The sequence below is a fragment of the Dromiciops gliroides genome, chromosome 1 (genome assembly GCF_019393635.1).
Source record: "Dromiciops gliroides isolate mDroGli1 chromosome 1, mDroGli1.pri, whole genome shotgun sequence".
In the NCBI taxonomy this organism is placed as follows: Eukaryota; Metazoa; Chordata; class Mammalia; order Microbiotheria; family Microbiotheriidae; genus Dromiciops; species Dromiciops gliroides.
In genome coordinates, this window is record NC_057861.1 from 73,117,776 (window position 1) to 73,131,301 (window position 13,526).

General features: G+C 45.9%; 1 protein-coding gene across 1 annotated transcript; it reads left to right on the forward strand.

Moving 5' to 3' along the window:
• Positions 1 to 538: 538 nt before the first annotated feature.
• On the forward strand, positions 539 to 7,054 carry CDC37 (cell division cycle 37, HSP90 cochaperone). Its single transcript, XM_043978233.1, has 8 exons — positions 539 to 758; positions 2,835 to 3,116; positions 3,505 to 3,610; positions 4,452 to 4,567; positions 5,059 to 5,181; positions 5,357 to 5,539; positions 5,840 to 5,911; positions 6,445 to 7,054. Exons 1-8 carry the CDS (start codon positions 657 to 659, stop codon positions 6,607 to 6,609), a joined length of 1,149 nt encoding a protein of 382 aa, XP_043834168.1. The 5' UTR covers positions 539 to 656; the 3' UTR covers positions 6,610 to 7,054.
• Positions 7,055 to 13,526: the final 6,472 nt, after the last annotated feature.

Sequence of the window (13,526 nt, forward strand, 5' to 3'; positions counted from 1 at the left end):
TGGATTTCAAGTGCCAGTTCTTTCCTCTAAGGAGTGGCGTGCGTTCTTAGGCAAGTCCTTTCCCCTCCGTGGGCTACAGTTTCCTCTTCTGCAAAATGGGGATAGTGAGTGGAAGCCACGACACCAGAATAGCTCCTCTTATTTGAACCATCCTCTACGGCCATCAGCCTGCGCTCCATTTACCTGCGCTTTCAATCCCAAGGTCCGCAAGTTGCCCTACGCACCTTGGGAACAGGACGTTGAGGGGCGGGGGAGGGGGGGAGGAGAGGAAGTGGTGGCTACGCGCGCTCTGTTCTCTTTGGCTGACCTAGGACCCACCCCCAAAGGCTGCAGTCAAATCCCAGGACATCGAAGCCACAAGGAGGAGGACTCGGGACCGGAAGGGGGCGGTGTTTCTACTGCCTAAGGTGTGTGTCTCTTTAAGGAAGCCTCTATGCTGCGAGCCTCTCGGGTCTTTGACGCAAGCGTAGCAGCGACGGTTCTCGTTGCTAAGGAAGTGATGTTTTGGCGGGAGGGGCGGACCCCTCGAAAGCTTGGGTTCGGCCCCCCGGAAGCGGAAGGGGAGGGCCGGAGCCAGGCCAGAGCGAGCGGGGGCCGTGCCGGAGGCGCCGCAGCCGCAGGGAAGCCTAGCTAGGCGGGATCGGTCTGGCGCCAAGATGGTGGATTACAGCGTGTGGGACCACATCGAGGTGTCTGACGATGAAGACGAGACGCATCCCAACATCGACACGGCCAGCCTCTTCCGCTGGCGGCACCAGGTGCGTCTGGGGCCGAACCCTACTCCAGGACCTTCCTCCTTCGGCTCCAAAATCCGGTCTCACCCTTACCCTGCCCCCTCGCCCTCCTTGCACGCCCCTGCGGGACCCAAGATCCGGCCCACTTCTCTCCAAGCCCGTATCCCGAGACCCCCGCGCCTCCTTTCTGCACTCATAACCCTGCCTTCCTCTGACCCGAAATCCGGGCCTCCCCTGGAGCGGCGCCGGGGGGCATCCCTCTCCACCCCACCCCCACTCCGGGCCAAAGCTCTCGCCCTTCCCCCCCATCCTCGTCCAAGTTCCATCCTTCCCCCTACTTAGGTTCGAGGTGGCGGCGTGCGGGGTGGAGCAAGGGGACGAGATCCTGGCCGTGGGGATTCCCTCGAGCTGACGCCCCAGGCTCAGATGCTGAGCCGAACCCCCCCCCCCAATCCCACCCCTTTAAGCCGACGCAGGGACCGGGTCCTTGTCTTCTGTAGGAACTTTCCCCTCAACTTCTATCCGCAGACTTTCCCTCTCCTTTCACTAAGGACTTAGATCAGCCCCTAAATATTCTACCTCCAGGATGGAGGTGGGTAGGTTTCAGGGAGGTGGAGGGATGTCTTCAGTCACCTCCTAGGGAAATCCAGAAATTTCCATTCCTGATGAAAATCCGGTGGATTATTCACTTCCTTAGCCTGGCCCTACGGTAAAAACTCATGCGAGAGTTTTTTTCGGAAGAGCACGATTTGAAACCCAGCTTTGTTTTTGTTTGCCACCTATGTGACCTAAATCGCTTTAATGAGGGGACTCAGTTTGTAAAATGAGGGACTTGGACTAGATCTCGAATATCCTAAGAGCTCTAAATCCAGTGAGCTTTTTTAGTTACACTCCTCTATTTCTGAAATGTCTTCAGTTCTTTTGTTGATACCTTTTCCTACCTGAGCTGTCCTCCACCATCACTTCAGTTCCTAGTGTCACTGCTAGGGTTCACCTGCTGCCCTCACGTCTGAGCACGTTCTCTAACTACTGTCCACAGCCCCTCAGATGACAGTATGAGACCAATAAAAGGTACATGTAAAGGGACAGCTAGGTGGCGCAGTGGATAGAGCACCGGCCCTGGAGTCAGGAGTACCTGAGTTCAAATCTGACCTGAGACATTTAACACTTATTAGCTGTGTGACCCTGGGCAAGTCACTTAACCCCAATTGCCTCACTTTAAAAAAAAAAAAGGTACATGTAAGGGCCTTGAGGGGCAGGTGCTTATTTTAATTTTATCTTTGTGTAAATCCCCATGACCTAGAACAGGAGTTTCCACCACTAAGCACTTAATAAGTGCCTATTGGATTGGACCTGGATGCTTGTAGCCAAGAGCCAAACCCAGGCCAGAATCTCCTGATCAAGTCAGTTGTGGTTCCAGTCCCATAGTATGATGCTCTGAGGGGAAGCCAAGTCTAAGATACTGCTTCCGTTGACTGTCCATGTATAACGTTTTTATTCACATGTCTTTATTTAGCTCAGCGGGGGTGAGGATATGGCGTCTGTGGGTGTCAGGATTGGGCCCATGGGACAAAGGGCAGCCTGCCAAGCTAGCCAGAAGCACTTGTTTCTCTGGATCCCTACAGAAGAGGAGGCATCTAGAAAAACCTTCCACAGAGCAAATTAGCCCAGGGATGGGGTGGGACTGACTTGGGAAGGTAGATGAGCCCTGTAATAAAATGAAATAAAATAAAATAAAATTGAAAAAGCACAGCACGAGACCTGAAGTCCAGTTAGGCTTGGATCCTAGCTCAGATGCTTTCTAATTGTGAGACTGCAAGTCATTCATCCTCACTGTCTGTTTCCTCATCTATAAAACAGGGATGGTAGTATTTGCACTACCCACCTACTTCCCAGGGTTGTCTAGGGGAAAGTGCTTGGTAAACTTTAACATGAGTTATTAATATTTCTATGATTCTCTTTTTGGATGATAGAGGACTAAGACTGTTAGCCCTTTCTGCCCCAGGGCCACCGTGCTGCCTGCCCTTCTTTCTAATTCCAGCTCCCCCAGGTCCTGCTCTGTATCCTGCTTCCTCCTAAGGTGGTCACTGCTCTCTGTAGGCACGAGTGGAGCGCATGGAACAGTTTCAGAAGGAGAAAGAGGAGCTAGACAAAGGATGCAGGGAGTGTAAACGGAAGGTGGCCGAATGTCAACGGAAACTGAAGGAGCTGGAGGTGGCCGAGCCCAAAGGTGGCCAAGCAGAGGTGCAAAGACTCCAGGCCGAGGCCCAGCAGCTGCGGAAGGAGGAGAAGAGCTGGGAGCAAAAGCTTGACGAACTGCGCAAGAAGGAGAAAAACATGCCATGGAACGTAGACACGCTGAGCAAAGATGGCTTCAGCAAAGTGAGTTGGGATCAGGCGTGAGTGTGGCAGGGCTGAGTTCCATGGGGACAGGGAAGGAGGTCACTGGAGGTGAGGACATGCTGAGCAAGGATTCATGGCCTGGGCCTTCCTTGTAGAAGATGCGTTTTGAATATAAAAGCAGCAAAACAAGCCTGGAGACAGGCAGACTCAGGCAGGTGGTCATCCTGTCACCTCAGGGAGTGTGAAGCCTTGCTGTTATCTTTTAGCCAGTTATGAATAAGCCAGCCTTTCTTCTCTCCACCTGAATGAATAGACTAAGTATCCCATCCTCCATCTCCTGCTATGAAGGGAGCCAGGTAGAGGGGCTGAGCCTTAGCATCTAGAAAATTTGGTTCACTGGTTTCTCCCCCTCACTTTCCCATCACAGAGTGTGTTCAATATTAAGCCAGACAAGGAAGAGGATTCTGAGGAGCAGAAAGAACAGAAGCACAAGACCTTTGTAGAGAAGTATGAGAAGCAGATTAAGCATTTTGGTAAGGCCTGGCTATTTTTGTGCACCCTGGGGTCTCCCACCTGGGGAAAACAGATTAAACACTAGCAGAGCCTGCACTTAGACCATTTGTGGGGGCCATTTCCTAAGCTGGGAGAGTGTCCACTATTGGAGAGTGCCCATCTGGATGGGAAGGTGATGAAGGCACAAGGTTCCCAGGAAGTTATAGTCATACCCAAAGCACTGTTGGATAGGAAATAAGATGATTGGACTAGATGATTCCTAAAGGCCCATTCAGCGCTAAGGTCCAATGTTCTGATTTCCTGATCTCAGCTCGAGGACAAAGACAAGGGATATTGGGGTCCCTGAGTGGCTTTCCTTCCTTTCTGTGCCTCTCCCAGTATGTTAATGTCCTGAGTCCAAAAGGGAAGGAATGTTCAATTTTTCCCTCAAATTGATCCTAAAGTAGAAATGGTGCTCTGAATACTTGTAGCTCCACTGATGACTCACACTAACCAATTACATACAGCATATCTCTGCTTGCTCATAATGCTGTTCTGCTATGCTATAGAGGATAGTGAAAGGAAAAAGACATAACTTCTGGCTTCATGGAGATTCTAATCTTGTTAGACCAAAAAACTCCCAGAAAACACATGAGAGTTAAACAAAGTGAAATAGAATTGATATCTTCAAGATGGTGCCTGGGTTGAAGTGTGAGGACAGGGTGTAAGTTTCTCTGAAGTGTTTGCTATGTCTCCTGGCATGTGGGAAAGAAAGAAAGAATGAATGAATGAAAGAAAAAGCATGTTTTAGTGGGGAGAGATGGGAATGAATGTATGGGTTTAGTGCCTCGAAGTCCCTGTCAGTGCCATGTGTTCTGACAGGCATGCTTCGGCGCTGGGATGACAGCCAGAAGTACCTGTCAGAAAACCCCCACCTGGTCTGCGAGGAGACTGCCAACTACCTGGTCATCTGGTGCATCGACCTAGAAGTAGAGGAGGTAAGGGGAGCTTTCTCCTGGCTGGCCTAGCACAACTACAGACATAGGTCAGAACTGCGTAGAGTGAGCTGTCCGCTGGTCTGGGGCTTCAAGGGGAAGGAGGCTCAGGTTTGGATAAGACTCAGTCCTTGCTCTAGAGCTCACAGTCTAGTAGAGGTATAAGACCTGTGCACAGATGACCAGTGTGCCACATGACATGGTAAGCATTCTATAGAATTGTCTTTTTTTGTGGGGGGGGGGGGCTAAATGACTTGCCCAAGGACACACAGCTAATAAGTGTCAAGTGTCTGAAGCTGGATTTGAACTCGGGTCCTCCTGAGTCCAGGGCCAGTGCTTTATCCATTGTGCCACCTTGCTGCCCCAAGTTGTATAGAATTGTAAAAGAAAGTCTCTGCCAGAGGATGAGTGGTGAGGCTCTGTCACTGTCCCAGAGATCCTGATGGGGGTGGGGCCTGGGGAGAAATGACCAGCTGGGCTTTTTTCTCCTTTAGAAATGTGCCCTCATGGAACAAGTGGCTCATCAGACAATTGTTATGCAATTCATTCTGGAGCTGGCCAAGAGCCTGAAGGTCGATCCCCGGGCTTGCTTCAGGCAATTCTTCACAAAAATCAAGGTGAGTCTTCCTAGGACTCTACATGGGGCAGTAAGGAAGGGAGAGTCCCTGACCATGCAGGACTGGCTGCAGTCTGAGCATGACACCAAAGGGTATAAGGAGCCTTGTTCTCCTATTTATCTCAACAAAAGAATTGTTCCTCATCTCTCCCTTTTTCCCTGTTCATTTGTTGCAGACGGCTGACCAACAGTACATGGAAGGCTTCACAGATGAACTGGAGTCCTTCAAAGAGCGTGTGAGAGGCCGTGCCAAGGTGCGGATTGAGAAGGCTATGAAGGAGTACGAGGAGGAAGAGCGGAAGAAGCGCCTGGGCCCTGGGGGCTTAGACCCTGTGGAGGTCTATGAGGCATTGCCTGTGGTATGTCCTTGCAGTGGGAGTGAGCTGGGGAACTGCTTGTTCTCTTCTGGGCTGGGCCCAGGGAGATCACATATCCCAGGGCTATTTAAGCCCAATGAACTCCCTAGTGGGTGAGTTCATAGAGGGCCAGTTGCCCAGAAAGGACTCATTCTCTTCTCCCACTTGATTGCTGAACCTTTTCTCTATGGCTACCTATTGTTTTAGTCATTGAACGTGCTATGTTTAGCTGTCCTTATCTGTCCTTTGGAATGCCTACGTCCTAGACAACTCTCCCCTTATCCAATCCCTGTACTTACTTAGGAGCTCCAGAAATGCTTTGACATTAAGGATGTACAGATGCTGCAAGACACCATCAGCAAAATGGACCCTACGGTGAGTGTCCAGTAGGGGGAGCCTGGAATAAAAACCGAAGTCTTGCCATGGCCATTGTCACACCCGGTTCCTTTAGCACTTGGGGTGTGGTGCAAGATTGTTGGCTGCTTTTAGTTTCCTTTCTTTGTCCAGACTTTTCATCTCCTCGGCTCCACTTCTCCTTGGCCCACGGTTCTCCTTGGCAGGCATCAGTTGACTCATTCTCCCACTCTGGCAGGGACTAGAATCATGGGGGCCCACAGCTCTTATGGAAAGTTAGCTAGCCTGGCAGAACTCGGCCCTTTCCTTTTCCCACTCTCCCCAGCCAGGGAGCAACAAGAAACTTTATTTGGAGCTTTGGAGCTTCAACCATCTCAGCCCCAGTGGAGCAGACCATCAAGGCCTGCTGCTGCTTCAGTGTATATCTGGGAGCTGTGGGTTCAGCAGTCAGGCTGCATACATGCAGGGCCAGGGCTTTGGGAAATCCAGGGGATAAAGTAACCTGTAGGAGAGGAAACATCCTCATTGGTGGTGGGGTAACCTCTTGTTTCCAGGAAGCAAAATATCACATGCAACGTTGCATCGACTCAGGCCTCTGGGTCCCCAATGCCAAGGCAGCCGGAGGGCAAGAGAAAGGAGAGGATGAAGCCCCAGCTTCAGACCTTGTGGGTGAGGCCAGGAAGGGCAGGGTCGAAGAGGAAGAAAAAGGGAACGTCTGATCTGTCCCGTGCTGGAAACTTTATACCAGACTCTCTTTTAAGACGACAAAACCAACAAATATATGAATATATCAAATCTGTGAGCTTTTGAGTCTCCTGCTCGCTTTCCACACCAAATCATCCCTAGTGCTGGCATTCCTCCCAACACCCCCTCTCTCCCAGCTCTGATCCAAATACCTGTTTTGAGTGTGAAGGGGCTTCCAAATGACTCTGCCACCACTACTGCCCCCTCCCCCCATCAGTCATTCTGTTGCCCTGTGCTCAGTAGGAGTGGGAGCTGGTACTGGGTCTTGGGGGAAGACTCTTGATTGGGACTTAGAGCTGACTAGGGTTGTAGGCATGGCTCTGGGCACTGTTATTAACCCGTTAGTGTGCTGTTGTGTCTATTTTTGAGGTGAGGGTAACTGGCAAACATCTTCAAATAAAAGATTTTGAGGAGTTGTGACCAGGGTTGACTTCTTGGCATAACATTACTCTGTTTTGTGAGTGTCATTTGCCTGGCTTCCCTTCTACCTTTTCAAAGTGGCTTTTGCCAAACCCAACCAAAGGACTATCCTGTCTTTGTGAACAGATGGGTTCTTTCTTTCTTCTCCTGCCCATAGCTTGTTACACATCAATATGGGAAATATCTGCCTTCTTGTGACCCTTCTATCCCTGGCATGAGGACAAATTTGGGACAAAGATAGTAGGAGAAGCTTCTGTGATCATCACCTATTAATTTCTTAAGTAAAACAAGACTGGGGGAGAAGGAACTTCCTGTAAGATGGTTAAATAAGTAGACATAGCTTTCCTTTACCTCAAAATAGCAAGAAATACACTATAAAATAGCAGAAAGAAAAGGGGGAGGAGGCAAAGGAAGGATATAGCAAGGAAAGCTTTGAAGTAAACTGATCAGAAACCAAAGAAATCAGTAAAGAAAAAAGAGGGCCTAAGGGAAATACCATGAGGCAAGAGAAAGAAATTTTCATTTCATATAGGTATGAATAAACAGTATAACAACTAGACCTACATAAAAGAAAGTGGAACAACCACGAGACCCTCTGGAGGGAGTTAGAGACAACCAAAAATGAAGAAGGGTGTTGTGGGATTTGAAAAGATGTGACTTCATAGTTTATAGCAGAGAGCTGGAAATCATTTGAGCAGAGGGTGCTCTGAAAGGCAGGCAGAACAGAACACAAAAGTGCATCCGTATAGAAGAAAATAAAGCCAAATTGGAAGAAAATTCAAAGTTGGTACAAGATAAACAACAGACCTTAAAAACAGCTCTGCGATCCAATCTGAGAATTGTTGGTCTTCCAAAAAAACTATGAAATGAAGGATCATCTGTTAAATGCCTACTGTGTGCAAAGCATTGGTCTGAGTGCTGGAGATACTAAAAGAGGCCAAAGATATTCCCTGCTCTCAACGAATTTAGTCTGATGTGGAAGACAACATGCATACAAACAAGATAAAAATAGGATAAATGGGAAATCATCAAGAAAGAGGGCACTAGAATTCAGATCAGGAAATTAGGGAGATGGGCATGAAGAAAGTTCCAGACCTAGAGGACAGCCACTGAAAATTTCCAGTCAGAAGATTATTTCCTTAGAAATTAATGCCAAGAAGAGTGTGTGTGTTCTGGCTTGGAGTAAGGGGTGGGGGGCACTTAAGGTGTAAGAAGACTGGAAAGGTGGAGGGTGGCAAGTTTCAAAGGGCTTGGAATGCCAGAGCATATTTGATCCCAGAGGTGATGACCACTGAGGTTTATTATAAAGTGGAAGAGTGACATGATCAAAGCTGTGCTTTAGCAAGATCACTTTAAATAGCTAAGTGGAGGATGGATTGGAGTGGGGAGAAACTTGTGGCAGGGAGACCAATCAGCAGAGGCCTTTGTAATAATCCAAGCATGAGGCAATGAAGACCTGTACTAGGGTAATGGCAGCATCAAAGGAGAGAAGAGCATAAATGCCACAGTGGAGAGAGCATGGGGCCTGGAGTCAGGAAGACCTCAGTTCAAATATGACCATGAACACAACTAGCTGGGTGACCCTGGGCAAGTCATTTAACCCTGTTTGCCTCAGTTTCCTTATCTGTAAAATGAGCCGGAGAAGGAAATGGCAAACTACTCCAGTTATTTTTGCCAAGAAAACCCTAAATGGGATCACAAAAAGGGAGACGTGATTGAACAACAGCATCACAGAAGTCAACAGGTCTTAACAGGTTGGAGGTGGCAGCTAGGTGGCACAGTGGATAAAACACCAGCCCTGGATTCAGGAGGACTTGAATTCAAATCTAGCCTCAGATACTTGACACTAGCTGTGTGACCCTAGGTAAGTCACTTAACCCCAATTGCCTCACCAAAAAAAAGAAAAGAAAAAAGATATGCCCCAGAGAAATTCTGGGGTGCTCTGGGCCCATAACAAATCCATAAAAGCTGGTGAGATCACCAAGTAAAATAACATAGAGGAAGAGATAAGATGTCTCAAGACAAGCCTGGGGGACAACGTCATTTTTAAAGAAATCGCACAAAACTATAATATTGGGGAGAAGGAAAGAGGAAAGTACAGATTAAGAGAATCCACAGGGGCAGCTAGGTGTCGCAGCAGATAGAGCAAGGCCCTGGAGTCAGGAGTACCTGAGTTCAAATCCAGCCTCAGACATTCAACACTTACTAGTTGTGTGACCCTGGGCAAGTCACTTAACCCCAATTGCCTCACTAAAAATTTAAAAAAAATTAAAAAAGAATCCACAGACCTTCAGAGAAGAATCCCAAAGTTAGTTTTCCTTAAACATCACCAAAATCCAGAACTTCAGTTTTTTATTATATTTTATTTTTTTGTTTGTTTGGTTTTTTTTTTGCAAGGCAATGAGGGTTAAGTGACTTGCCCAGGGTCACACAGCTAGTAAGTGTCAAGTGTCTGAGGTCAGATTTGAACTCATGTCCTCCTGAATTCAGGGCCAGGGCTCTATCCACTGCGCCACCTAGCTGCCCCAAGAGCTTCAGTTGTTTTTTGTTTCCCATTACATGTAAAGATAGTTCTCAACTTTTGTTTATACAAGCTTTCCAATTTCAGATTTTTCTCCCTCCCTCCCCACCCTCCCCTAGACAGCAGGTAATCTGATATAGGTTTTATATATCAAAAGAAATAGTATGGTTCATTCAGCATCTATACTCCACAGTTCTTTTTTTTTTTCTTGGATTTGGAGATCCTCTTCTATCACGAGTTCCCTGGAACTCTTCTGTACCATTGCATTGGTGAGAAGAATATAGTCCATCACAGTAGATCAACACTCAATGTTGATGATACTGTATACAATGTTGTTCTGGTTCTAGAGCTTCAGTTTTGAAAAATAAAATTTGGCGAGTGACTAGGAGGCAGCTGACATCAAAAAACTCCTGCTATAATTATGTAAGGTCCTCTTAAGAACAAAAAATGAAAGAAAAAGCTATAATGTGATATGCCCAACAGTAAGAAATAAAGCAAAGTTTGTACTCAGAATAATATCTGTGAATTGAGCATACTCTTACATTAAAAAAAAAGAGGGGGGCAGCTAGGTGACGCAGTGGATAAAGCACCAGCCCTGGATTCAGGAGGACCCGAGTTCAAATCCGGCCTCAGACACTTTACACTTACTAGCTGTGTGACCCTGGGCAAGTCACTTAACCCCAAATGCCCCACCAAAAAAAAATGGACCTTTTATAAAATGACAGGTTTTCAATCCTGTCCTTCACAGATTAACCAGATACAAGCAGGGCTTTGAGGAACCAAATTGAAGCTAATTATATGCAAAGCCAATAGCCTGAAAAGCCTATATAGAAATTCGGTGTTTGGGTGAGTAGATTAAATTGTTCTTTAGAAGTCATACCTTCGGGGCAGCTAGGTGGCTCAGTGGATAGAGCAGGCCCTGGAGTCAGGAGTACCTGAGTTCAAATCTAACCTCAGACACTTAACACTTACTAGCTGTGTGACCCTGGGCAAGTCAACCCCAATTGCCTCACCAAAAAAAAAAAAAAAGTCATACCTTGCCTGTTTTAGGGGAACAAAGATAACTATTGTGAAGAAATGGGTAATGGTCTCTCAATAAAAATATAATAGTCACCATTCAAATTACACTCCTCAGGACCTGTTTGAGGAAAAAGGTCTCCTTCTCCTAACCACCCCCCCCCCCCCCATGGTTCCCCTCACATGGTTCAGGGAAGCCCTGAGCTGGTCTCAATTAGGTCTGCTCCTGAGCTATGTCTATATAAGGGAGAACTGAAGAATTATTCCTGTATCACCACCCCCATTGCCTAAGAACCCAAAGAATAATTATGGAAATTAGGGTTAGGAATGCTGCATTCTGGTTAACTAGTTTTTTCAAGTAGATTGTAACCTTTGAGTAATCGACCCAGTGATGAAAAAGGGGAGGGTCCATTCGAGTTAGGGACTAGGGTTTAAAATGGGGCCTTTGAGCCCTTATTCCGTACACCCACCAGCTGCACACAGGGTTGCCCATTCTCTCGAGAATGACAATGAATGAGCCTTTGACACATCACTGCTGCTGAGTTCCAGAGAATTATTGAGCAGGAGTTGTTTTCCTCACAACTATTATTAATCCCAAGAATGTCAATCAGACTATATTATCCTAAAGGAAAGTTGGAAAGGGGGGAGGGAGAAATTAATTTAATCTATTTTGGAATGAAACCCTACAAAAATACATGTACTGTTGCATCAAACTATTGCGAAGGAATTCATACAAAAAATATTGGGTGTAGGGACATTATGATTAGATTGTTTTAAAAACAAAACAAGTATAGGCTGATCTTAAAAAAAAAAAAAGAACCAGGTCCTGGGTTTGGGGATCGGGTTGGGGAAGGAAGGGTGTGTTTTAAGGGAGAAGATAGGACTGTCGTTTCAAGCCAAACAAGCTACAGTTAACTAGTACTGTGGGGTGGGGTTGTTTTGGTTTTGTGTGTGTGTGTGTGTGTGTGTGTGTGTGTGTGTTTTAAGTATCTAGCAAGATTTGATAAGGGGAAAAAACATTAAACAATAGTATCTTTGAATGAGAATGACTTTTTCCTGTGTGGAGTTAAGCCAAACACTTGAGTGATTACAGATCTCATTTAATAAGACCCTGAAATCTTCTGGGACTGGATGTAATCAGTACAACATCATCAGCAAAAGGGAGCATGTGGAGGATTTCTTTTGAGAAGCCCTCTTTGATTTGGTCTTTGCTCAGGATATTGTTAATGACATTGGGAAACACCTGGAGTGAGTTTGTTTCCCCACCCCTGATTTATTCCTTGATTGTTATTAGCAATTAGTTTGCCAGTAGGGTGGTGATTAGATGGACTGTTCATAGCGCTGGCCTATGAGTCCATACTTACTAGACAGATACTCTACAGAGATAATGAGCTGGGCCTAGATTTGAAGAATAAGAAGAAAGTAGGGTGGATTTTTTTTGGAGGGGGGAGGGGAGAGACTAGACCTGTAATTTCATCTGTGTAGGAAACTCCACATAAGGATCTTTCCCCTACCAATACAAATTGATTCCTACTCTGCAATTTAGAGTCTTCAAGAGTTGACTGGGACACTGGGGAGTCCTGTGACTTGCCCAGGGTTGCACAGCCAGTATATGTGGCCAAATTTGCATCCATGTTGGTTTCTTTACCCCATGGCTACATCTTTCATAAATTTTACAACTCCTTTCCCTTGAAGGAAAGGTTCTACATATATAACCTATATCAGATTGCTTGCTTTCTTGGGGAGGGGGGAGGGAAGGGAGGGAGGAACTAGAAATCTTATAAAAACAAATGTTGAAAACTATCTCTACATATAACTGGAAAATAAGAAAATACTTTTATGACCAAAAAAAAAGAAACAAAGGTCTTTTTTTTTTTAGTGAGGCAATTGGGGTTAAGTGACTTGCCCAGGGTCACACAGCTAGTAAGTGTTAAGTGTCTGAGGCCAGATTTGAACTCAGGTACTCCTGACTCCAGGGCTGGTGCTCTATCCACTGCGCCATCTAGCTGCCCCCAAAGGTCCTTTTAAAAAAAAAATTATTTAAAGTTTTGAGTTCTAAATTCGATCCCTCCCTTCATCCTGGCCCCCTTCCCTGAGACTATAAACAAGCAGATATAGGTTATACATGTGCAATTATGTAGAACATTACCATATTAGTCATTTATACAAAAAGACTCAAAAGAAAAAAGTGAAAGTGAGATATAGCATGTTTCGGTCTGTATCTAATCGATATCAGTTCTTGCTCTGGAGGTGAATAGTGTGCTTCATCATGAGTCTTTTGGGATTGTCTTGCTGAGAATAGCTAAGTCATTCGTCATTCACACTTCACTTCACTATGCATCAGTTCATGTAAGTCTTTCCAGGTTTTTCTGAAATTATCCTGCTTGTCATTTCTTATAGAACAGTAATATTCCATTACAATCATATACCACAACTTGTTTAGCTATTCCCCAATTGATGGACATCCCTTTGATTTCCACTTCTTAGCCACTACAAAAAGAGGTACTATAAATATTTTTGTACAAATAGATTTCTCCCCATTTTTTTTTTTATGTCTTTGGGATATAGACTTAGCAGTGGTATTACTGGATCAAAGCCCAGCAAAGGTACTTCTTAACACCAATTTTTTTTTAGTGATGTATGACTTTGAGTCATAGAATTCCATTCCCCAGTTCAAGTTGATCACCTAAAGGACAATTTTAAAAACCCAAAAAAACATTTGGTAAACATGAGTGGGCTATGATATATTGTGAAGGAGGAATCATGTGGAAGACACAATGTGAAATGGCCTTGAGGGATTTGAAATTAGGGTATATGTGAGAGGCATTTTTCCTCTGAGCTGAAGTTCCTGAGCTCTCCCTCATCCCAGTTAGAAAAGGATGTCATTAGAGAAATGTATGACTAGGAAGGGGGAAAAAGTTGGGTGGCTCCCAT